Source organism: Solanum verrucosum, unplaced genomic scaffold (assembly GCF_900185275.1).
Source record: "Solanum verrucosum unplaced genomic scaffold, falcon-dt-bn FXZP01000206.1, whole genome shotgun sequence".
NCBI classification, from domain to species: Eukaryota; Viridiplantae; Streptophyta; class Magnoliopsida; order Solanales; family Solanaceae; genus Solanum; species Solanum verrucosum.
Window position 1 is genome coordinate 1,283,412 of NW_026020104.1, and position 24,907 is coordinate 1,308,318.

Genomic DNA, 24,907 nt, shown 5'->3' on the forward strand with positions numbered 1-24,907 from the left:
TGCCTAATTAATGAATTTACGCATCTTAGTAATATTTCGAGAAACTGGCTTCTAATGTGTGAATGCATGAAACTTGAATTCCATTTATGTGACCATGGATTCAAAACTGGGACATGACCTTTATTCAAAGCAAAAGAAAGAGAAGTTTACATGGGTGGTGGATTAGTCCATCTTCTCTTCATCTCTGACTTCGATCGAACCTCTTTCAGTTTGCCATCTGCTTCATAATCTCTTTCCATAACAAGGTTCACTCCTTCATCTGAATACCACCCAACTCCTATACATAGAGTCCCATCCTTGTTCACATCAACATAACTCGTAACGCCTCCTGGTAGCCAAAGAACTGTTGCATCCTGCATGTCTAACAATTCTTCTTCTCCAAAGTACACTGGATTTTCTGGGAGGCTTCTCTTCTTCAGGTTTTCCGTGCATAGGTAAACATACGGCATGCCCTGAGTTGTTTCCGTTGTGTTGTCCTCACCGTAGATAGGTGTTGCACTCATCTCAAACACTTTCCAAGATCCAGTCAGCTCTGATGGTTGGACTCTTCGTCTTTGAGAAAAGGGCTTCACGTCCAGCTCCATGTCACTATTATTCTCAAAAGAAATGATTAGAAGATTTAATACTTCCTCCATTTCATTTTATATGGTCGTACTTGACTAAATATGAAGTTCAAAAGGGACTTTTAATACATACCAAAAGTACTTTTACAACTTATGGTCATGACATTTCTGTGAGAATAAGAGCTTCTTTTTTTAAAGAAGAGCCATTTTATATTGGTTATAACAGCATGTTCTTAAGGGTGATGTGAAAAGTTTAAAGATAAAAAGCTTCTAAATATGAAAAGGAGTCTTTCTTTTTTAAAGAGACTAAAAGACAAGAACGTCATATAAAATGGAACACAGAGGGAGTAGTAGTACTGTCATGCAGAACAGAATGCAAAATACAGGCATTATAAGTATCCATTACATTAAAATATGTTTCAAACTGAAAGGATGTTGTTACATAATGAGGTGAGAGATAATTAATGGTCCAGTATCCTCCTTCAGTCCGGAAAAATCTCTACCTATTCTAACTCCACAAATGGTGGTCAGTAACCAAATGTTGCAGTGGAGTTGGGGGCTGAGAGGGATGTTTGGAGGAAGAAGGAGAAAGAGGGGGTTAGGATTTATTTTGTGAGGTGTCTTTCTTTTTTTCTTTATTGACATGTATTTATCTTATTGGTCTGATTTGCAACATACGAAGCAATTGATCTCACACGCCTGAACTTACTAACATATGTTGAGTGTGGTGCCCAATAGGCACATTTTTGTTGAGGTTGGAGTGTTCAATAGGCATATAAGGTGTTAGAATGAGGATGGGAACAAACTTTGAGGGGCCACCTATATATTTGGCCAACTTACAACAATAGATTTTGGCCCACGCCAGACATTATATTGAAGGATTACAGAAGTAAACAAATTAACATTTCAGAATTACAACCTATAGCAATCAAATATAAGATACTGATACCTTTGGTCAGCTAGATTAGCAGTACTAACCCACTGCTCTTCATACATAGCAACCCTCAATATTTGGATGTCTGAACCCCCATTACTAAACTCTATTGTGTGCACCATGCGGAGTCTCTTGTGACAACCTTTTACCAGACACTGTAAAGGAAAATAAGGGAAGAGAAATTAACTTTCCTTCCAAGGGATGTATAAACCAAACATTACACTAGGATAATGTTGTTAGTGGAAACTGATAAGATAGGAGATATTTTACATAGCAACGCTTAAGAAGGGAAACTGATAAGTAGGATTGCTTTTGACATCTCTCTCAAAGAAAAATTTAAAACAGAACACTAGGTACAAAATGGTGCTAGTGTTGCTTCCAAGTGTCATTTTAAATTAAGGGAACAAACGAGCTCACTCAACTAGTAAAAAAAAAAGGTCATGAAAAATAGCTGTTGTTTAAAGCACTGTTTAGGTCACTCACATTGACTTCAAGAACACAGATTGAATGCATCTCCCTCACCCCACCCCCAAACACCCGCAAGAAGAAGAGAGTGAGTTGAGATATTCCAAGAGTTAATTAAAATTAAAAGAGCACTAAAGGAAATGGGGACATTCATCAAATCCTAGAAGAAGCTAAAGAGGAGATTTGAAGTTGATAGACTATATGGATATAAGAGCTAGTTATATTGTCGAGATTGAACTTCGAGACTGAATGGAAGCAAGTAATTGGTTATTGAGTGCATATAGTGATAACAAAAGGTCCCGTCTTTGGAAAGCCACTACTAGGTGAAGAAGGAAGTCAACAAAGCTAACAGTTGGCTCTCATGCCTTTCAGCAAGTGTTGCCAAACAAAAAGTACCACAAGAACAACACACCCAGTGTAATTCCACAAGTAAAGCATGGGGAGGATAGAGTGTATGCAAACCTTACCCCTACATCAGGAGGTAGAGAGGTTGTTTTAGATAGACCCTCAGCTCAAGGAAAAGCAGAACAAAGCAGTCCAGTAAAACAAAATAAAGGAAATGAAAGAAGTCATGGCAAAATACTACATAAAGCATGATAAAGCAATTTGAAGAAAATGAACAATAACTACCACAAAATAATACGAAAATTGAAGTGCACAACACACATATAATAACATAAATCGAAGGACAAGAAACACAAGAGGAATTTAAAGACTAAAGCATAGGTTTTCAATAAAGATACTGAATGGAAAAAATAACAGAAGCATGTAATGCAAGAAAAAATAACCTTAAACACAAGCAACAATTATCCGAACAAATAATTGAAATAATTACCATTACATAAAGTAGATTAAGTAAAATCATGGTAATAAATATTTAACCATTCCAAAGTTCTGACTAGATGCAAAGAAGCATGTTTAAGTTCCTTTTGATACAAAATTTCTAACTTCCTATTTGTTATCACCAAATATTCGTTCTTAACAATCAGCCTACAAGTTACAACTGGTATATCACTTTCAACAATGTTTATTGGTTTTACTCTCCTTAAGACAAAGAACATGGACAATGAGACACATGACATGAGGCCTCGTGTGCTCCAAAGCGCCACCTAAACAAGGTGAAACGCTTAAACTGGACTTCACCTAGATTCAAGTTTCAACAGTTAAACACATATTAAACGAGCCTTTAACAAGATTGTTTTATGTCATTTGTGCACACAAATAAAAACATCTCTCGAACCTAGGTCCTATTCCCAAAACCATGATACTACAAAACAACAAATACTTTTTTTTGGGGAAAAGATTAAAGTTTATTTACATGATGGGGTAAAAACTAGTATGCAAATTGCATATAGATCTATAAATTCTTTTAAAAATAAGGCATTATTTGCTGTAAAGAGCATCCAGCCATCAGAATGGCTCGCAATGTTGTTTTCCAAATAAAACTTTTCTTTAGTGCCCTAACTTATACCTATTTTGAGGAATGATAAAAATTCCTTTCTACCATTTTGTCAGCCTACTATAGAAAGAAATTCACTATAAAACACACCATCTTTCAGCGTTTCCAATTTCTGGTATCCATGGGTTTGTATAACAATCTAATCAAACAATTGAACTCTCTTATGTTCCTGCAAATTCTTTTGATTCTGAGGTTCCATAGGATCCATCTTATCTGCACTCTACATTATTTCTGCTTCCAAAACATATTCTTGTTCCATTACCGGCTTTAAATGTAACATTCATGGCGAGCCTTCCACCGTTCCACAATACTATAGTATATGATACGGCTACGGGCTATGTTATCAGATTTTTCCTGTAGTTTGTCATCTACACATTCTACATGCACCCCAAATTTATCAATGATAACCCTCCTCTAGAGGGCACGGCCATTTACATCAAACCTCCAGATCTATTCCCAAAGAGAGCTCCGTTGAAAAATCCTTAGTTCCATCCTCAAAAATCCCCACCTTCATCATAGATGTTATGGTTCAATTTGATTAAGTGGTAATTTTTCACCCCTCCACTAGCATCCCATAAAAATTATATCAGCAATTTTTAATTGTGCAACAAGGGCATATATAGAGGGTCCTCTTAATTAATGCAGCATACTTTCTTTTGATAAACATTGCTTTGCAATCTTGTTGACCTCTTATCAACATTTGCAATTATAGGTACCACATAGTCCTTTATGAGATATACCAAAAGTTCAAAGTAACTTATCAAACTCATCCCATACTACTAAAAATCTTTGTCAGCCGCTCTGTGTAATCTACTACTTAACCAATTGGAATGATTTTACACATCTTCCTTTTTATGGGTAAAGCATAACATTTTATACATAGAACCAACATAAAGAAAGTACTGGGAAAGAGTTATAACCAAAAACTACGAACATTACAAGTCGTGTAATGAGCTAAAAAGTCAACAATGACCGAACTATCATCTACATCTGATGTAGTCATGTTGCACAAAAGCCTAAGCAAAAATATCCAATGGTTATTGATGTTAAGCATAGTATCCTCCCTATTCTCAAAAATTCTATTTTTCCATTCCTTTTACATGACCCACCAAATAGCAAGCAAGATGGTGTTCCAGAGAGAGCATAGGTGAATCCTTTCTCTGCCATCCTTGAAGAAGTTGAAGGCTGGAGCAAGGAATGCACCTGATCCAATTACCGGTAATCGAAAGGATAATATCAACTAGGAGGATGAACCTCGAAGAAGAAGATAGCTATATCAGGGAAATTCCGAGATAGAAGCTAAGAAGAACAGAGTAAAAGAGAGAAGAGAAGAATTATCATATATCATTCAATGATTTACAATTGTATTACATCTCTATTAATAGAACTGAATTGGAATCTAATGCTACAGCTAACAAAATAACTAAATAACTGCTTCTAACAAACCCTAATAACAGTGAACAGTAATAACTGTTTTGGTGACTAATGAACAGTTCTAACTACTTTTTAACATTTCTAATTATCTAAAGCATTGTATCAATACCCCCAATGGAAACCACCCTTGTCCTCAAGGGTGAAATGCAGGAAATCTGTGTTGCAGCTCACATAGGAACTCCCAAGTAGCCTGAGAAGCATCCAAGCCAGACCATTGAACCAAGACTTGACACACAGCCTTATTACCCTTCTTGACCATCCTTCTCTCCAATACCGACTCAGGAATGGGACAATAAGGGCTTGAAAGATGTAATACGGGGGGATGATTAATGACTGTAGGAACCTCATAACACTTTTTCAGCTGGGAGACATGAAACACAGGATGAATAAGGACATCAACAGGTAAAAGCAACTTGTAAGCTACTGCACCAACTCTATAAAGGACCAAGTAAGGACCAAAATACTTTGCAGCAAGCTTGTTGAAAGGCCTAGAAGCCACTGAAATCTGCCTGTAAGGTTACAACTTCAAGTAAACCCAATCTCCCTCCATAAATTGCCTATCAGACCTGTGTTTGTTAGCTTTATCCCTCATGCTTTGTTGTGCTCTAGTTAAATGGAGCTTGAGCAGTGCTATCACAGCCTCTCTAGCTACCAGAGATCTATCAACCATGTCATTAGAAGACTCACCAGCCAAGTACGGCACGTGTATTGGTGGTTTTTGACCATATAGAACTTCATAAGGTGTACATTTTAAGGTAGAGTGGTATGTAGTGTTGTACCACCATTCAGCAAGAGGTAGTTGAGTAGCCCAAGTGTGAGGACTATCAGAACAAAAACATCTCAAATATGTCTCCAAGGTTCTCTTAAGAACCTCTGTTTGACCATCAGTTTGGGGATGGTATGCTGTAGATTTATGTAGTAAGACCCCCTGCAATGTTAATAACTCTTGCCAAAAAGAACTCAAGAAAATGGGATCTCTGTCACTTACTATAGAAGCTGGCATACCATGCAATCTGAAAACATTGTCCAGAAAACACTGAGCTACAGCTTCAGCAGTGTAAGGATGTGCAATAGCAATGCAGTGACCAGACTTACTGAATCTGTCCACCACTACTAAAATGACATCCTTCCCTTTTGACTTAGGAAGACCTTCAATGAAATCTAGACTAATATCAACCCATACACCATCAGGAACAGGTAATGGTTGAAGTAGTCTAGGGTAAGCTGTTGTATCATACTTATGCCTTTGACAAATATTACATTTCTGAATAAAATTCCTAATGTCAGCTGCTAATGACTTCCAGTAGAAGAGGGATTGTAACCTCTTAATAGTTGCATCCATACCTGCATGACCACCTTGTGGTGTTGAATGCCACAACTGAATAATGGTTTGTCTTAACTGCAAATCAGACCCTACAACTAGCCTGCCTTTCCACCTTAGTTGAGAACCAATCCAGGTATAGAATTTATAAGGCTTTGCTTGTAACTTAAGAATAACAGCTTGCAACTCAGCATCAGATGTCCATGTTAGGCTAATTTTCTCCAAAAGTGTATCATTAGGAGTTAAGAGTGAAACAGCCAACAACTCAGCACTTTGATTTCTTGACAAGGCATCAGCAGCCTTATTGTCAGTCCCTTTCTTGAACTCAATAGTAAAATCGAAGGCCATCAATTTAGAAATACCAACCTGAAAATCAGTATGAATACTTTGTTCCAGGAGGTGTTTTAGTGCCTTTTGATCAGTTCTCACAATGAAATGTCTTCCTAATAGGTAATGAGACCACTTAGTAACTGCAAATATGATGGCTAATAGCTCTCTATCATACACACACATAGCCTGATGTCTAGGTGCCAATGACTTACTGATATAGGCAATTGGATGCCCTTGCTGCATCAAGACAGCACCAATTCCTGAACCACTTGCATCAGTCTCAATTATGAATGGTTTATCATAGTCTGGTAATGCTGAGACAGGTGCAGTCACTAGTGCATCTTTGAGAACATGAAAAGTTGTAGTAGCACCCTCATTCCATACAAACTTATCCTTCTTCAATAATTCAGTGAGAGGTTTAGCAATGGATCCAAAATTCAGAATGAACCCCCTATAATATCTTGTTAAACCAAGAAACCCTCTCAGTTGTTTGATATTTGTAGGGACAGACCAAGCCTGTACCGCAGAAATCTTCTTAGGATCAGTAGCTACCCCTTTAGCACTGATGAAATGACCTAGGTACTCTACCTCAGGTACCCCAAAAGCACACTTAGAACCCTTGGCAAACAGCTGATGTTGCTTCATCAAATCAAATACTGCTTGTAAATGGTTCACATGAGCTGACATATCCTTGCTGTACACCAATATATCATCAAAAAAAACCAGTACTGACCTCCTAAGGAGTGGTTTAAATACAGCATTCATAAGACTCTGAAATGAAGAAGGTGCATTTGTAAGACCAAATGGCATAACCAGAAATTCATAATGTCCTTCATGAGTTTTAAAAGTTGTCTTATAGGTATCTGCTTCCTTCATCCTTAATTGGTGGTAACCAGCTCTAAGATCAATCTTAGAGAACACTTCAGCTCCTCCTAGTTCATCTAACAAATCCTCAATGATAGGAATAGGAAACTTGTCCTTTATTGTCAGTTTATTGAGATTTCTATAGTCTACACAAAGCCTCCAACTTCCATCTTTCTTCCCAACAAGGACTACAGGTGAAGCATAGGGACTAGAACTAGGTTGTATCACACCTTGATCTAGCATTTCTTGTACTAGCTTCTCAATAATATCTTTCTTCATTCCAGGATATCTATAAGGCCTTTTGCTAACAGGAGTAGCTAAGGCAATGAGTGGTATTTTGTGATCAAAGATGCCTCTATGAGGGGGCAATGTAGTAGGCATATCAAAGATGCATTTGTACTGTTCCATTAAAACAGTTAAGGTAGGATGAATATCAATACCTTGAGTTACTTGTATACTGTTGCATTGCCAAGCAGAGGTTGCATCTGTCACCAAGGTAAGCATGAAGACTTGAACTGATTTATCACTCTTTTCGTTCAAGGATTTGGCCTTGGTGGTCTTGATTTGGCTACTGGCTCCCCTTAAAACATGTTTTCTTCCCAGGTGCACAAACTCAATAGTTCTATTTCTGAAGTCAAACAAAATCCTACCCAAAGTGTTTAACCACTGCACACCCAACACTATGTCATCATTCCCGAATGGTAGTAGTAGGAAATCAGAAGAAAAAGTTGTACCCTGCAATAACCACTTCAAATTCTTACACACTGCAACAGTTTGAACCTTCCTACCATCAGCCACACTTACTGATTGTTCATGTATAGGCAAAGCTTTACAACCTAACTTCCTTACCATTGACTCATCAATGAAATTATGAGTACTACTTGTATCAATAAGCACCTGTAAGGGTTGTTTTTCATGGTATCCAGTTACTCTAATTGTTTGATAACCTGTACTTCCAGTAAATGCTTTTAAGGAGATTGTCATGCACTCATCCACTTCTAACACTTCTTCCTCCATGATTACCTCCCCATCTTCCAGAACTTCAACCAAATACAACTGTTTCTTGGATTTACAAACATGCCCAGGCATATACTTCTCATCACACAAGAAACACAGTCTTTTAGGCCTTTTCTCATCCATCTCAGCCGCAGTCAATAACCTTCTGCCAGTATTACCATATTACCATTACTAAATCCGTTAGCATTTGATTCATAAGGTTTCTTGACAATTGTGCTCGAAAAAGTAGGTTTTTTTTTCTCGGTTATAAAAAAAAAAGTAGGTTTTTGTACACCCTGAAACCTAGATGGAACCTAGATGGAGTAGGGAGAAGACCAGTCTGAATCCTGCTGGTTCTACTAATTCCCCAAGACTTAGCTTGAGCATCAAAAACCTCTTCCTGCAACTTAGCTAACTTGTAGGCTTGCATTAAGGTTTTGGGTGCTTGCATTCTAATAGCTTTGTTGAGCTCAGGTTTTAACCCTCCCAGGCTGATAGCATTTTCGTTTGACAAATCAACTCCATTCAATAACCTATCAAACTCAGCCTGATATGTTCTAACATCCTCAGTTTGTTGTAGATTTTTAATAGCTTCCATGGAATCTTCAAATTCCTCCCCAAATCTTTCATTAACAGCCAACACATACTCAGACCAAGAAGGGTCTATAACTGAGTTCCTAGACTTCAAGCATGATCTATGCCAAGCAATAGCTTCACCATCCAAATGGATAGAAGCTACTCTCACCCTCTGATCATATGGAACTTCATCCATGGCAAAAAACTGATCCACCTTATATAACCATGCTCTCAAATCCGACCCCGAAAATCTAGGAAAATCAAGTTTAGAACATCAGGTAAGAAATTTACCATTAGAATTTTGGAAATCCCTAGTTGCATTGCAAAACCCTTGTGCTCTGTCTCCACCCACAGATGATTCTGCTCTATTCTGATCCATTTCCTTGTCCTTCTGTTTTGCATTTCCTAGGGCTTGCTTGATCTCCATTAATTCCTTATCAGTCTGTACATTTCAATCATTCATATTCACCATACCTTCCATCAACTTCTGCAATTGTTCATGTATCTGAGACAATTTTCCCTCCATTTCCTCTGAAGATCTGTCTTGATTTTTGTCCCGAGCAACCATGATTTCTTAGCCGAGGAGGCGAGGACCAGTAGCTCTGATACCAATTTGATCCAATTACCAGTAATCGAAAGGATAATATCAACTAGGAGGATGAACCTCGAAGAAGAAGATAATTATATCAGGGCAATTCCAAGATAGAAGCTAAGAAGAACAGAGTAAAAGAGAGAAGAGAAGAATTATCATATATCATTCAATTATTTACAATTGTATTACATCTCTATTAATAGAACTGAATTGGAATCTAATGTTACAGCTAACAAAATAACTGCTTCTAACAAACTCTAATAATAGTGAACAGTAATAACTGTTTTGGTGACTAATGAATAGTACTAACTACTTTTTAACATTTCTAATTATCTAAAGCATTGTATCAGCACCACTTAAGGCCTGTGATGTTGAATAAAAGAGCCCATAGCTAAGTAGTGAACTTGTTGTGTAGAAACAAATGATTTTATCCTTTTCCTTCTCTTTGCAAAGGCTACATCTATAACACAACCGAAAACCCCTTCTCTGCAGGTTCTTTAGGGTAAGCTATGTTGCTCGGACTCTTCAAAAATGTTAACGGATGCGTGTCGGATTCGCTAAAAGTAGTGTATTTTTGGAGAATCCGAGACGGGTGCGGTACCATGTTCTTCATTTGCAACTAACCAAAAGAAGCATTTAACCTTGTGTGGTACCATGTTCTTCCAAAATGGCTAGACAGTGAATGGTCAAGCCACGAGTCATGCCAGAATTTAATTGTTGCCCCATTTGCTACTACCAGGTTTGAATTTGCTAAGAACATCCCATAAACCCCTAATATGCTTCAAGATACCCAACCAAAGTGGAGAAAAAGTAGGTTTATGATCCAATAGTTCAACATGCCGAACTTAGAGACTGACTCCTCCGTAAAGCTTTCTCCTCCCAGTTGAACCTCCCAAGCCATTTGCACAGAAGGCTCTTGTTGTAGCTCTTCAAGTTTGGAATCCCCAAACCTCTATGTTTCTTGTTCTTAACGACAATGCTAAATTTGACTAAATTAAAAGCTCTCTCATCCTTGTTGCTATGCCATAAGAACTCTCTGTCTAGCTTGTCAATTCTTTTGATTATTGAGCCCGGAATTGGAAATAGGGCTATGGTGTATCCAAATAATGAGTCCAGAATATGGATGATGAGAGTAAGTCAATCACCTCAAGAGAGACGCTTCCTTTCAAGATGGAGAGTTTCTTTTCACCTCTCAAGTACATCCCCAAGAAACAACCCTAAATATTTAGTAAGCAGATAGTCAATATTGCATACAAAAATGTCAGACAAAAGATCCATATTATGGACCATATCCACGGGATGAAGAGAACTTTTGGAGTACTTGATGTGGAGCCTAGACACAATTTCAAAGGATAGGAGGATAGCCCTTAGGAAAAGTATTTTTCGGATCACAGCATTATAGGGAATCAGAATGTTGTCCACGTATAGATTATGAGAGATTTCCGGGTTAGTAGGGGTCCAAATGGAGGCCGAAAAATCTTGAATCCAGCTTTGTTTCATTGCCTTATAGCCTTACCTAACATTCTATTAATGCCCTCCATAACTGAATTAAAGTGCTGAGTATTGGTACAACACTTCCTTTCATACTGTTATTCAGACCACTCCTTATGAAGCCCTTTATGGTAGACCTCCACCATTACATTTGCCTTACTTGCAGGGTGAGTCTGCTTCATCTGACGTGGACAACACATTGATTCAAAGGGAACTGAAACTACAGCTACTCAAGCATCACCTCCCCAGGGCTCAAATCAGGATGAAACAGCAAGCTGATCTGCACAGGAGTGACAGGAGCTTTGCAGTGGGTGATTGGGTCTACCTTAAGGTTCAACCCTACAAACAATCTACACTCTCTTCTAGTCCCTACCACAAGCTAGCTGCCAGGTACTATGTCCCTTTCCAGATTATAGAAGGGTTGAAACTGTGGCTTATACATTGTTATTCCCTCCAACTGTGAAGATCCACCCTACCATACATGTGTCTCTTTTGAAAAAGTGTTATGAGATTCCTGATCAGATTGTTTTGTCCACCATCAACTGATATCGCCAGTCCCTTCTTGTCCCAAGCCTGAATCTATTCTGCAGAGAAGGATGATGAAGAAATGAATTAAGGCAGTTGCCCAGGTTCTAGTTAAATGGACTGGCTTGACTGCTGATCATGCCATTTGGGAGTTCTTTAATGTTCTCAGGACCAGATTTCCTGATTTTGATCCTTGTGGGCAAGGATCTTTTGCATATGTGAGTATTGATACAAGTATTTCAGATAGTTAGTTAGTTAGTCCACATCAGCACAGTTAGTTAGGAAAAGCAGTTAGTTGCTAGCAGGAATGGGGGTCATAACTCATAACAGACTAGTGGAAACTTTCAAGTATAGAGCATTGTATTCCTATTCCTTACATTCAGTAATGGAATCAATTACAATGCTGTTCTATATCTTCTTTTTCTTCCATTTCTCATCTGACATTCAATTACCTAGCTATTCTACTTAAATTCCTCTGTAGAATTCCTGGTTAGCTTAGAATTCTCAAGTTTCCAGTTAAGCTCCTGCAATTCTCTTATCACTTGTTCGCCACAGTCATTTATAGCCCCCAACACTTCCTCTTCCTCAGATGATCTTAGAAGAGCATTATTGTCCTCTTCTAACAGAACTAAAAGATTGGTATCAGACGAAGATGGTCTATGTCTTTCCGAATAAAAGTAAAGAGAGGTATAAAGAGCCATAACTTGCTGGAGATTGGTATTCTCATCTTCCAACAATACTCATTGATTTCCAATTTACCAATATGATTGTATCTGCGATGCGAATTTGCCATCTTATGGAAGAACTGCGTTTTTATCAACATGTTGAAGCCACAAGCTTTTAGACTTTTGCATCCAAAAATCTCCTTTTACCTAGCAATGTCTTCCAGTTATTTGCATTCCTAGCAATGTCTTCCAGTTCCATTTGGTTTCCTTCTTTTTGCATTAATTCTTCCTCGGTCAAAGTCTCTTGACTCGGATTCTTCGTCAAGATGATAGATGTCATATAGAATGCTTGACTTTCTGATTTCAAGATGCTCAAAGGTATTGATATTCCAGTCTTTGAGCTTTCCTTTTAGTAGCATCAGTTTGGTCGCAAAAAACAAAATCAGGGCTAGCGTGGGCTTAAAAAGAAGCCCACCACTCCTTTATAGGATCCACAAAACCCTCCACCTCCAACTACATATGTTCAAACTTAAAATAAGAATGTGTTATGTTTCCCACTGTCCATATTAAAGAATGAATTGAGGTTAGAACATACTCATGGAAGGGTAGACTGTTCAATAAAGCTGAAATGATCATCCACGCCGGAGAGATGAGAAATCTATCAATAAAAATAATATGGGTGGAATTAGCAACTCTTGACCATATAAATTCCCCGATAGACAGTGGAAGATCAACAAGATTTAATTCCAATTCCTCGATGAAATTCGAGAAACCAGTCATACAAGAGGAAATGTTGCTGTTGTGACGTCTTTCACCAGAGAATCTGGTGACATTAAAGTCACCACACATCACCCATGGACTCACAGATAGGCCCCGGACAGCCCCAAGCTCAAGCCAGATATAATTTATTTTCATTTTGTTATGTGGAGCGTTTACTGCAGAGAGGGTAAAGAAAAATTGTTCAAATAATTTACAAATAAAAGGTGATGGAGTGTGAACCTCTCGACAGCAATTGAGCATATTAGATTATTTCATCCCACAAATAATAATAATGCCCCCTTTTGTAACTGTGAGAAATATAGGAAAAGAATATTATTGAATTGTTGTTATAATAATTACATAGAGAACCCTATTTATAGACACTATATAATACAATTCCTTACCAAATAGGAGACTATAAACTATTCCTAGTTTGTGTAGGATTGTGTTTTCCTATTCTATTCTAACACTCCCCCTCAAGCTGGTGCATACAAATTATATGTACCTAGCTTGTTACAAATGTAATTAATACGAGGACCGGTAAGAGACTTGGTGAAGATATCTGCAAGTTGATCATTTGACTTCACAAATTTGGTAACAATATCTCCTGAGAGTATCTTTTCTCTTACAAAGTGACAATCAATCTCAATGTGCTTAGTCCTCTCATGAAACACTGGATTTGATGCGATATGAAGGGCCGCTTGATTATCACACACAAGTTCCATATGACCGGTTTCTCCAAACTTCAGTTCTCCAAGCAACTGTTTGATCCAAACTAGCTCACAAGTTGCTACAGCCATTGCTCGATATTCTGCTTCTGCACTGGATCGAGCAACCACACTTTGTTTCTTACTCTTCCATGACACCAAATTACCTCTAACTAAGACACAATATCCGGATGTAGAACGTCTATCAAAGGGTGATCCTGCCCAATCAGCGTCTGTATATCCGGTGATATGCTCATGGCCTTGATCCTCGAAGAGTAGTCCTTTACCAGGAGCTGACTTTATATATCGCAGAATACAAACAACTGCATCCCAATGACTATCACAAGGAGAAGTCATAAACTGACTTACAACACTCACAGGAAAAGAGATGTCCGGTCTAGTCACAGTGAGGTAATTCAACTTTCCAACCAACCGTCTATACCTTTCAAGATTACTAAGTTGCTCCCCCTGTCCTGGAAGGAGTTTAACATTCGGATCCATAGGAGTGTCAATGGGTTTACATCCCATCATTCCTGTCTCCTCAAGAATGTCTAAAGCATACTTGCGTTGAGAAATAACAATACCTGATCTAGACTGAGCAACCTCAATACCAAGAAAATACTTCAATCTGCCAAGGTCTTTAGTTTGGAAATGCTGAAAGAGATACTGCTTCAAATTAGCGATACCAACTTGATCATTGCCGGTGATAACGATATCATCAACGTAAACAATCAAATAAATACACAGATTTGGTGCTGAATGCCGATAAAACACAGAGTGATCAGCGCCACTACGAGTCATGCCAAACTTCTGAATTACTGTGCTGAACTTTCCAAACCAAGCTCGAGGAGACTGTTTTAGACCATATAGTGACCGACGCAATCGACATACAAGGCTTCTAGACTCCCCCTGAGCAACAAAACCAGGTGGTTGCTCCATATAGACTTCTTCCTCAAGATCACCATGCAGAAAAGCATTCTTAATGTCCAACTGATGAAGAGGCCAATGACGAACGGCCGCCATAGATAGAAAAAGACGGACTGATGCTATTTTGGCCACAGGAGCGAAAGTGTCACTATAATCTAGCCCAAATATCTGAGTATACCCTTTAGCAACAAGGCGAGCCTTAAGCCGATCGACTTGACCATCTGGACCAATTTTGACCGCATAAACCCAACGACAACCAACAGTAGACTTACCTGTAGGAAGGGAAACAAGCTCCCAAGTACCACTCGAATGTAAAGCAGACATCTCATCAATCATAGCCTGCCTCCATCCAGAATGGGAAAGTGCTTCTCCTGTAGTCTTAGGGATGGAAATAGAGGACAAAGATGATACAAAGGCATAATGGGGTGAAGATAAACGATGATAACTCAAGAAAGTATAATGGGGATTAGTATTTCGAGTAGATCGTATACCTTTTTGAAGTGCAATCGATTGGCTAGCAGGGGGCAAGGCCACAGTAGGAGCAGGGTCCGGCGCATGACATGAATCATTTGAAACTATTGCTGGACGAGGACGTCGATGATATGTTAGGAGTGGTGGCACTATAACTGGAGATGGAGAAGATACCGTAGGTCCCTCAAAAGTCGGTACAGGTAAGACCTGAGGTATGGGTAAGACCTCAGAGATATCAAGATGATCAGAAGATGTGTAGTAAGGTTGAGATTCAAAGAATGTTACATCGGCAGACATAAAATATCGGTGGAGATCATGTGAATAGCAACGATACCCTTTTTGAACTCGAGAGTAACCAAGAAAGACGCATTTAAGAGCACGAGGGGCTAATTTATCTTTTCCTGGGGCTAAGTTATGAACAAAGCATGTGCTCCCAAATACACGAGGAGGGATAGAATAGAGATGTGACTGTGGATATAGTATGGAATGTGGAACCTGATTCGAAATAGAAGATGAGGGCATTCTATTAATTAAATAGCAAGATGAAAGGACTGCATCACCCCAAAAACGCAACGGAACATGGGATTCAATGAGGAGAGTGCGAGCAGTCTCAATGAGATGCCTATTCTTTCTTTCCGCTACACCATTTTGTTGAGGAGTGTATGGACAAGATGTTTGGTGAATAATTCCTTGGCGAGACATAAACTCCTGAAACTGAGATGATAAGTATTCTAAGGCATTATCACTACGAAAAGTACGAATAGAAACACCAAATTGATTTTTTATTTCAGCAAAGAAACTTTTGAATATAGAAAATAACTCAGAACGATCTTTCATTAAGAAAACCCAAGTACATTTCGAATAATCATCAATGAAACTAACAAAATAACGAAATCCTAAGGTGGAACTGACTCTACTAGGACCCCAAACATCAGAATGAACTAATGAAAAAATAGACTCTGAACGACCCTCAGTACCACGTGAAAATGTGGCACGAGTGTGTTTCCCAAGTTGACACGACTCACAATCTAATTTGGACAAACTAGATAAACTAGGCACCATCTGTTGCAGTTTAGATAGACTCGGATGTCCCAAACGTTTGTGAATGAGGTCCGGAGGATCTGTAACAGAGCATGCTGTGAAGGAATTTGAAGAGGTAAGATAGTAAAGGCCTTGTGATTCATGTCCGGTGCCAATCGTCTGTCCCGTACTGCGGTCCTGCATGAGAAAAAAATCATCAAAAAAGGTTATGCCACAATGTAGGGCACGTGTCAAACGACTAACAGATGCTAGATTAAAGGGGGAACCAGGGACATAAAGAACAGAGTCTAGAGTGACAGAAGATAAGGGTGTGGCTTTTCCAACCCCTTTTGGTTTTGTTTGTATCCCATTGGCCAAAGTAATAGCAGGAAGAGATTGTGAATAAACAATATCTGACATAAGTGATTTGTTACCAGAAACATGATCAGAAGCGCCCGAGTCCATGACCCATGATCCATGAGTATTAGACTGTGAAACACAAGCAAAAGAATTACCCGCAACAACATCATGTTGAACAACCGAAGCTACTTGTGGAGACTTTTGCTTACTTGCTCGATATTGAAGGAACTCATCATATTCTGATTGAGCAATATGAGCATTATGGGATGGTCGATCAGGCGGAGCAACAAATGCTTCTTGTGAAGATGTATGCTTACTTGCACGATTACGAAGGAACTCATTATATTCCTTTAGAGTAGCAGGATCATAACTGGGTGGTGGACCATGCAAATTATGACATATGTCACGAGTGTGTCCAGACTTATGACAATAACTACACTTGGATCGAGGTTTTCCAAGACGACCTCCTCCTCGTCGATTCTCCATAGATTGATATACTCGTTTTTCTATAGTTTGAGATGCGAGAGCTGAGGAATCAAAGGTCGGTGATGAAACTACTTTGTGGCTGGGAGGCGCAGCAATACGAAGTAGACGAGAGAATAATTCATCAACTGTAGGAATTGTAGGACTAGCTAAAATCTGATCACGCACTGAATCATGGTCAGTAGAGAGTCCAGCAAGTGTAAGAACTAGAAACAACGTCTGTCTGTGTTCTTGTTGTTTGTCCACATTTTTAGTGATTGGCATCAACGTGTCAAATTCCTCCATGACTGATTGTACCTGACCCAAGTAAGTAGACATATCGGATTCTTGTTTCTTTAAGCTAGTCATTCTAGATATCACATCATAGAATCGAGATATATCATTAGTATATAAAGCACGAGCCTTTTCCCAAACTGAATAACATGTTTGGGATGAGCGAAACAAGGGCATCAACTTGGAATCGATAGATCGCCATAGGAGACTACATAATTGAGCATCAACCTTCTCCCATTGTGCTTTGACGTTATTATCCGTCTCACTAGCCTTTGCCTTTTCATCTACCACACAAGTATTGTTGGTTAAGTGATCATGAACGCCTTGCCCCTTGCACCATAACTCAACCGAGGAAGCCCAGGCTAAATAGTTTGAGCTTCCCATTAATGGTTCTGAAGTGATCATAGCACTTGAACTACCTATATTCTTGGAGCCAAAAATATCAATCCCTAAAGACATATTATGAATTTAGAGAGAGGAAAAAAAAAATAAAAAAAATAAGGCTGGTCCTTGGTCAGAATCTGGAAAAAAAAAAAAGGGTGCAGTCGCCGGGAATTAGGTCTGACTGCCCGAAACTGGTCGGAATAAGAAAATAAATATACAGTCTGCCTCGGAATGGAGAGGCGACCGCAATGGGGAAAAAAATTGGTCGAAAAACTGGCCGGAACAGGTCTCACGCGCCGGCGCGTGGATCTGTCAACTCGCCGGAGAAATTCTTCCGACGGCGCGTGACGGCGCGTGTAGCACTGGTTTCCGGCGGGGATGATTAGGGTTTGCTCGCCGGGAAGTTCCTCAACTAGTGGTGGTGTTAGTTTTTTGAAAAACAGTGACGGAAAATATTAAATACCTGGACAGCCACTAGGTTACCGGAAAAAAAACTGTGCGATTTTTTTTTTTTTTTTTCCTCTCACAATTGCTCTGATACCATGTGAGAAATATAGGAAAAGAATATTATTGAATTGTTGTTATAATAATTACATAGAGAACCCTATTTATAGACACTATATAATACAATTCCTTACCAAATAGGAGACTATAAACTATTCCTAGTTTGTGTAGGATTGTGTTTTCCTATTCTATTCTAACAGTAACAAATATCAACCCATTTGCCGGCATTCCTATGACTCCATTATTCGACCTTAGTTTCTTGTAAACAATAAAAAATAGCCCCTCATTTTTTTTTAACAGCAACTTGAAAAGGCTTCTCTTGTTCTGACAGTTTTATCCGCTGACATTCCAAGAAACTAACTTTAGCTTCATTTGTGTGAAATAGCAGGAACCTTCCTTGTTTTACCTCTACTAACACTATCATCCAAATTCGTGTGTAATATCGGATTTTTCACCTTCCTTAACCCTTTCAGCTTACTAGCAGAAGATGAAGATACATGAAATTGTTGGGGACCCAGATGAAAGACTTGTATGCACTGGAAGGTGCTGGATAATCCAATGAAAAGATTCCATCATCTGCCCTCCATGGAAAGGCTAAAATTTCTTCTTTTGAAATGATTTTATACATCTTCAACTTTATCTTTGTCCCTATACTGCTTGAAACCATAAAGTTCTCACAGAAAATAGTGTTGATCTCAATTTTTGCTTTGGTAGTTGATGCTGGATTCTTTTCATTATTTTTTAACTTGCAGAATTTCTTCTTTTGATTTTGTGCTTCAAAAACACATTCCATGACATTGTCTTGTGTAGAAGTTTTTTTGAAAGTGCTTTAATCTAAACTTTTGTAGGATTTGCAAAGATTTTTCATCCTTCACAACATCACATATCACATAGGTTTCAAAATTTGGTTTTATTCTCACAAACCAAATTTGATAGTTTTCGCCTGTGAAAATTTTTGGCGCATTCAAAGAGAGACTGCTACTTGCCATTATTTTTTGGTTAAAAATTGTATTAGAAAAGCCTGTGCGTTGAATAAAGCACGGGTTGAAAATAGTAGCCCTGACGGGTTAAAATGGGTAGCCCTGACGGGATAAAAGGTAGCCCTTAGGGGTTAAAAGAGTAGCCCTTACGGGTTAAAAATGGTATGGTAGTTCTTTGAAAGAATTCACAAGAGATCAATGAAGCTCTTGATACCACTGTAGGTTTTTTTTTAAAAATGGGGCAGTACAAAAGGATTGAAAATGTCTCTCAATGGATTGAAATGGCTTTCAGTACCTTTCAATTGATTTCAATAATTTTATGAAGCATTGAGGAGCTTTAAATAGCGAACATAAAACACATAATCAAATTTAAAACAACCTAAAATATCTCAACAATCCAAACAACCTAACTAAAATTCTAAATGCAAATTCATATTAAACTAAACAACTTATTTTACTAAAAGTTACTGCAATAACTAAAAGTAAACTTCAACAATCTGCAAATAGCAAAATATACACCTACTGCATTACCCGGCTAGTTGTGAATTCCTTAAAATAACACACTGTTTTTACTCAATTCATTATCTTGCTGAGTGCCTCCATGACCAGTTTGAATGGGATAAAGGATCCCTTTTACCACGATACCTTGAACTTCCCAGGAAACCTATGGCACTTCCATTGACCAAGACATAGGATTTGTCCACAGACATGCAAATGAATCTGTGTCTCACCCTCTCTCAGAACTATATTTGTTCATCACAAAATCAAAAAGAAAATCTCAGTTGGTCTGGCATATACCTTTTCCAATTTAATTTTCACTATAATCCTGTCTCCTCATTTTTCTTCCTGGAGACCACAAACTCATTTGCAACCACAGTTGCATCTAATATCTGTACTCCTTGGGTAGATACAGTTTGGGACACCAACAACATACCATCTAGGACTTCTTAAGTCAAAACCACTTGCCCAAAATTCTTGTCAATGCTTCTTAGTAGACTTATATCTTATATGGTTGTTTCATAGGCGAATGCATTTTGGGATGTCAACAACATGCCATCTAGGACTTTCTTAAGTCTAAAAGAAATCAGTCTCCGAAATTTTTGTAGATGCTTCTTAGTAGACTTATATGTCAAAGATCCTTAATATCTAATTTACCATCTCTTTCTGGAATCAAGGTTATAAATGATTCATTGAGGCTCTTGTCGAACTTTTCTATAGAATGGAAGTGACGTACTACACAATGCCTCCAAAAGTAGTGAAATATTCCAGAAACCTTCACTCAGGTTGATAATGATGATGCCAGATTTCTGGTCGGAAACCTCCAAAAAATTATTCCTTAGGATTGATAATGATGCAGCTAAGGGGATTCTTTCACTCATCTCACACAGCATTAACTAAATGCTTTATCAAGAAAAAGTTGTATTTTTTAAGCAACCAATAGTAATTACAAATCCTGACAGGAGACATTTGTACTTCTAATATAAATTGTAAATATCAGCTCATCAACATAGCATGTCACTAACCTTTTTCCTTTTGATAAGGATGTTACTAACCCAACCATATTTTGGTAATGCTCTTTGGATTAGTAAAAAGTTATGTTGCTTAGACTCTTCAAAAATGTCAACGGGTGCATGTCGGATGATTCTCCAAAAGTAGCGTATTTTTGGAGAATCCGACACAGGTGTGTTATTGAAAGTGAAGAGTTCATGCAACTTAGGTAAAAAGTATTCTGATTTCTTTTCTTTTCCTACCAGTTATGTCTAAAAGGTTCCCCATACAAGGAGTGAAAGGGAAAAAGTAATATCTTGAATTTTATGTTGAATTGCTAGGTGTATGTACATGTATCAATCAAGTGAATTTTGTTAGCAGAAGTACTCCAATTCCTTTTCTTTTTCTACCAATTACCACAGAAAAAAAAGCATAAACTAAATTTAACCAAGATAACATGTGAAACTTACTTGCTCAAACTTAAAAGTTGGTGAGAGATAATAGTTAGAGTCATCAGATTCACCAACTGGGATATCAACTGGGCCTCTTGAGTAAGATCCATCCTGCAAATAGATAGGACCTTTTACTAAAACTCTGTAGTAATGAACTAGTATGGAGTTGACCAAAAGCACTAGGAACCATAATCACCATTAATGGCATCACAAAATTAACACAATAGAGAACCAATGTCATAAACACCAAGTTAGCTTTACCTCAAAGAAAACAAGGCCAGGTTCCATTCCCATAATGTCTTCCTCCATAATATCAGTCTTTCCAAAGTCAAAAGATTCAAACTTTGGCAAATTTCTGGATTTTCTGTCAGGGGCGTCATGTATATCGAAGGACGATGCTGCATCTGTGCTTCTGTTGTTACCCCCATTCGACTCTGAAACTTCTCCATGTGGATTCACTGTTACCCAATTTACTTTCCTTCGAATTAGAGATCTTTGACTGGCAGAAGGAGATGGCTCTATATCAATACGAGAGAGAGTATAGCAGTCAAAGAGGTGTTCATTCTTGTTGCCAATCTCAATAGGTTCCATCTCTGCCGTGATGGGAGAAAAAACAGCTCCAACTCCCTTCCATATCCCACTGACACTACTAATAAATGTATTCCATGAAGGTATGATAACAGGTTCCTGAAACGAAAGCATACATCTATGAATTTGGGAAGAGAGGAAAAACCAAAGAAAACCTAAAAGTTGAACAGACATAATTTTGATTATACTCTCATGAATAATGCATCAACATAAAAGTCAGTTTGGGCTAACTGGAAGTAGCTGTGAAGTATCTACGCCAGGCAAAATGATAACTCCTCTATAATATGTTTGAAATCACCATGTTCACTTTGTCATCTCAAGCTATGCTCTACCTGTCTAAAATTCATCACACTTCCTAAATTTCTGACATTCCTAGAACCTACCCGTCATTGACTTGAAAGGCATTAATAGCAGGTGTCTTGAAAATAAACACTGTAGCTGTACTTCAATATAAGAATTTATGAACTAACTTTGTACTTTCAACACAATTCTGAAAAGCTAACAACAGTATGATTTCAAAGAAAACTTCATCACATTAATGTTCACAATCAGCTGATTGGACCCCACTACAAGTAGATCTTAAAGGTATAATCAACTTCCTCAAAGACCTTGCTCCTCTAATAGTCGAAACCACAAATCACCCTGGTAAGCTAGCAAACTACTTTCAATAGCGGAACGTTCCATGACTTGCCATGTGTTTTTCTGTTATATCTAATTGGATATAAGACAGACAACTTGCACATATGTCAGCTCGCACATGCAGTCATTCCAGCTGCTGACAGAAACGCCAAGTCATCCCCAATTTCACAGCTCACATGAACGGCTTATCATGTGGCAAATGGGCCAATTTCCATACGACATGCTCCAACATGTACAGACACCTTTGGTTGCTAAATGCTGGAAGCATGCTCATACTTGAGTCAAAATAAAGTTATAAACATAAGAGTTTGTCCCAAATTCCGTAAACAAATGAAGTAGACTGCATGACAGGAGAAGACCACAGCACAAAATTACATTGGGATAACAAAATAAAAGTAAGTGGAGGCCATATAAGGTTTACTAGGGATATATATATTTGCGAGTTGCATTCATGAATTCACTCCCATTAGAAATCAATCAGCTACACCTCAAAACCCCAAATTGAAAGAATTCAGCTCTATACAAGTCAATTCATCACTTGCATTACAAATTATACACAAAATTTACCTGAGTCTGTAAAACGGTTTCGACTTCCATTAACATAGCACTAGAGATCATAATTCTATCACCTTTGCTTTTCCTAGTAACATTTCTCATCCTCTTTCCACCTCTTTTTCTCCTCCCTCTCCTCGGCTTATCTCTTTCCTTGTCCGTCTTTGCCATTTCGTTGTCAATGCTCCACACATTTTCCTTCCCCTTCCCATTCACTTTCACCCTCTCCCTACTGTCGAACTTTCTACTTCCAGTGTCCCTGCAGGAAACGCAATAATTGGGTTTATGTATTGAAGGTGAAGTGTAATGGTAACTGCTACCTCTCAGGAATTGGAAATGTTGTTGGAGCTTAAAGGATTTGCAAGCGTCTAGAGATGGAGATTGCATGCTTGTGTTCATCTTGGTTATGAAGATTGTTAGGGTTCAGCTATTATTTCTTAACAAATTTACACAAGGAAACTGATGATGGGAGAGTACCACTACAGTAACCATTTGGGGATTTAAATTTTGGGAGGATGACCTGACACAGTGACACGTAGCACTCCATTAATTAATTGACGCAAAATCCTCTCTATCCCTAAAACTTGAAAAAAATTATTATGGATGAGGGGGAGTATTTTATTGATTTAGATTCTGACTGACCCACATTATATTGCCTTTTCTTTTTTGTTTATTTCTCTTTCCTACTCTTCTCTTTCCTCTCTTTTCTCATTTTATGTTTTTTCTAAGGGCCCGTTTGGCCATGCAATATGGTATTATGATATGGAATTATGATATGGTATCATGATATGAAATTATGAGATAAAATTGAAGTTTTGTTTGAACATGCGATATGAAATTTTTGTGTTGTATATTTTTTCATAAACATAAAAATCTCATAAGTTATAAAACTATTAAAATAGCCTCAATTGTTTATTCAATCTTATCAAATAAACAAAAATTTATAAAATCGCATAATAAATTATTACAAAGTTATTTGTTCTCCACTTAAGTAATTGTTTCATCTAACTTTAATTTAATAAAAAAAAATTGAACATAAATTGTAATGTATTAGTCTTTAATATAATTCTTCCACATAGTACGGACAATTTCCTCACGTTGAAGTTAAATTATTACAAAGCTATCTGTGAGTTAAAGTGACTATATGTTGGTGAGAATAATAAATTGTAAAAAGTAATGATGTGATTATAAATTTTATTTACATATGAAATAAATAGTTAGTAGATATAAATGTGGGGTTGTTTTAACAAAATATAAACTCGTGGATCAATTTTTGTATTAAAATATCTCAAATCGTGATATGGAATTCTCATATAATTCCATATCTTGGTTTTTGGAGAATATGGAATCACATCTCATGAGATGGAATCAACGTAAAATTGCATGTCCAAACGTCGATTCCATCTCACGATACCATATCGTGATATGGTATCGCATGGCCAAACGTTTGCCCATGCGATATGGTATCATGATATGGAATCATGAGATGGAATCATGAGATGAAATTGAAGGTTTGTTTGGACATGCGATATGAAATTTTTGTGTTGTATATTTTCTCATAAACATAAAAATCTTATAAGTTGTAAAACTATTAAAATAGCCCCAATTGTTTATTCAATCTTATTAAATAAACAAAAATTATAAAATCGCATAATAAATTATTAAAAAGTTATTTGTTCTTCAGTTAAATAATTGTTTCATCTAACTTTAATTTAATTTAAAAAATTGAACATAAATTGTACTTGATATGCTCATATCTCTCAACTACTCTTACAAATAACCTATAAAGTAGAAAAAAAACATACATTAGTGAGTAAATATTAACTTAGAAGTTAAATGCACTAAGATAAAAATTAACAAACATCACTAACTTCTAACTATTTACAAGAAAAATCAATAGTTAAATATTATTGAATAACGAAATTTTAAAAAGTTACCACAAGTTTGAGTCAAAAACACTTCTAATAAAATTTAATCAAAAAAATTATAACTAGTCCACTTGACTAAATATTAATAACTAATTGATCAAATTTTCCCAAGTCCTCAATCAATTGGACTTGATATCCTTCAGTCATGTGAACGAACAATTTGCAAATACTAAGATT

General features: G+C 37.5%; 1 protein-coding gene across 1 annotated transcript; it reads right to left on the reverse strand.

Annotated features, from left to right (window-relative positions):
- Positions 1–49: 49 nt before the first annotated feature.
- On the reverse strand, positions 50–23,249 carry LOC125825129 (uncharacterized). Its single transcript, XM_049504464.1, has 5 exons — positions 22,818–23,249; positions 21,285–21,710; positions 21,042–21,134; positions 1,513–1,652; positions 50–588 (listed from the first exon to the last, which is right to left on the reverse strand). Exons 1-5 carry the CDS (start codon positions 23,199–23,201, stop codon positions 147–149), a joined length of 1,485 nt encoding a protein of 494 aa, XP_049360421.1. The 5' UTR covers positions 23,202–23,249; the 3' UTR covers positions 50–146.
- Between the last annotated feature and the right edge of the window lie 1,658 nt (positions 23,250–24,907).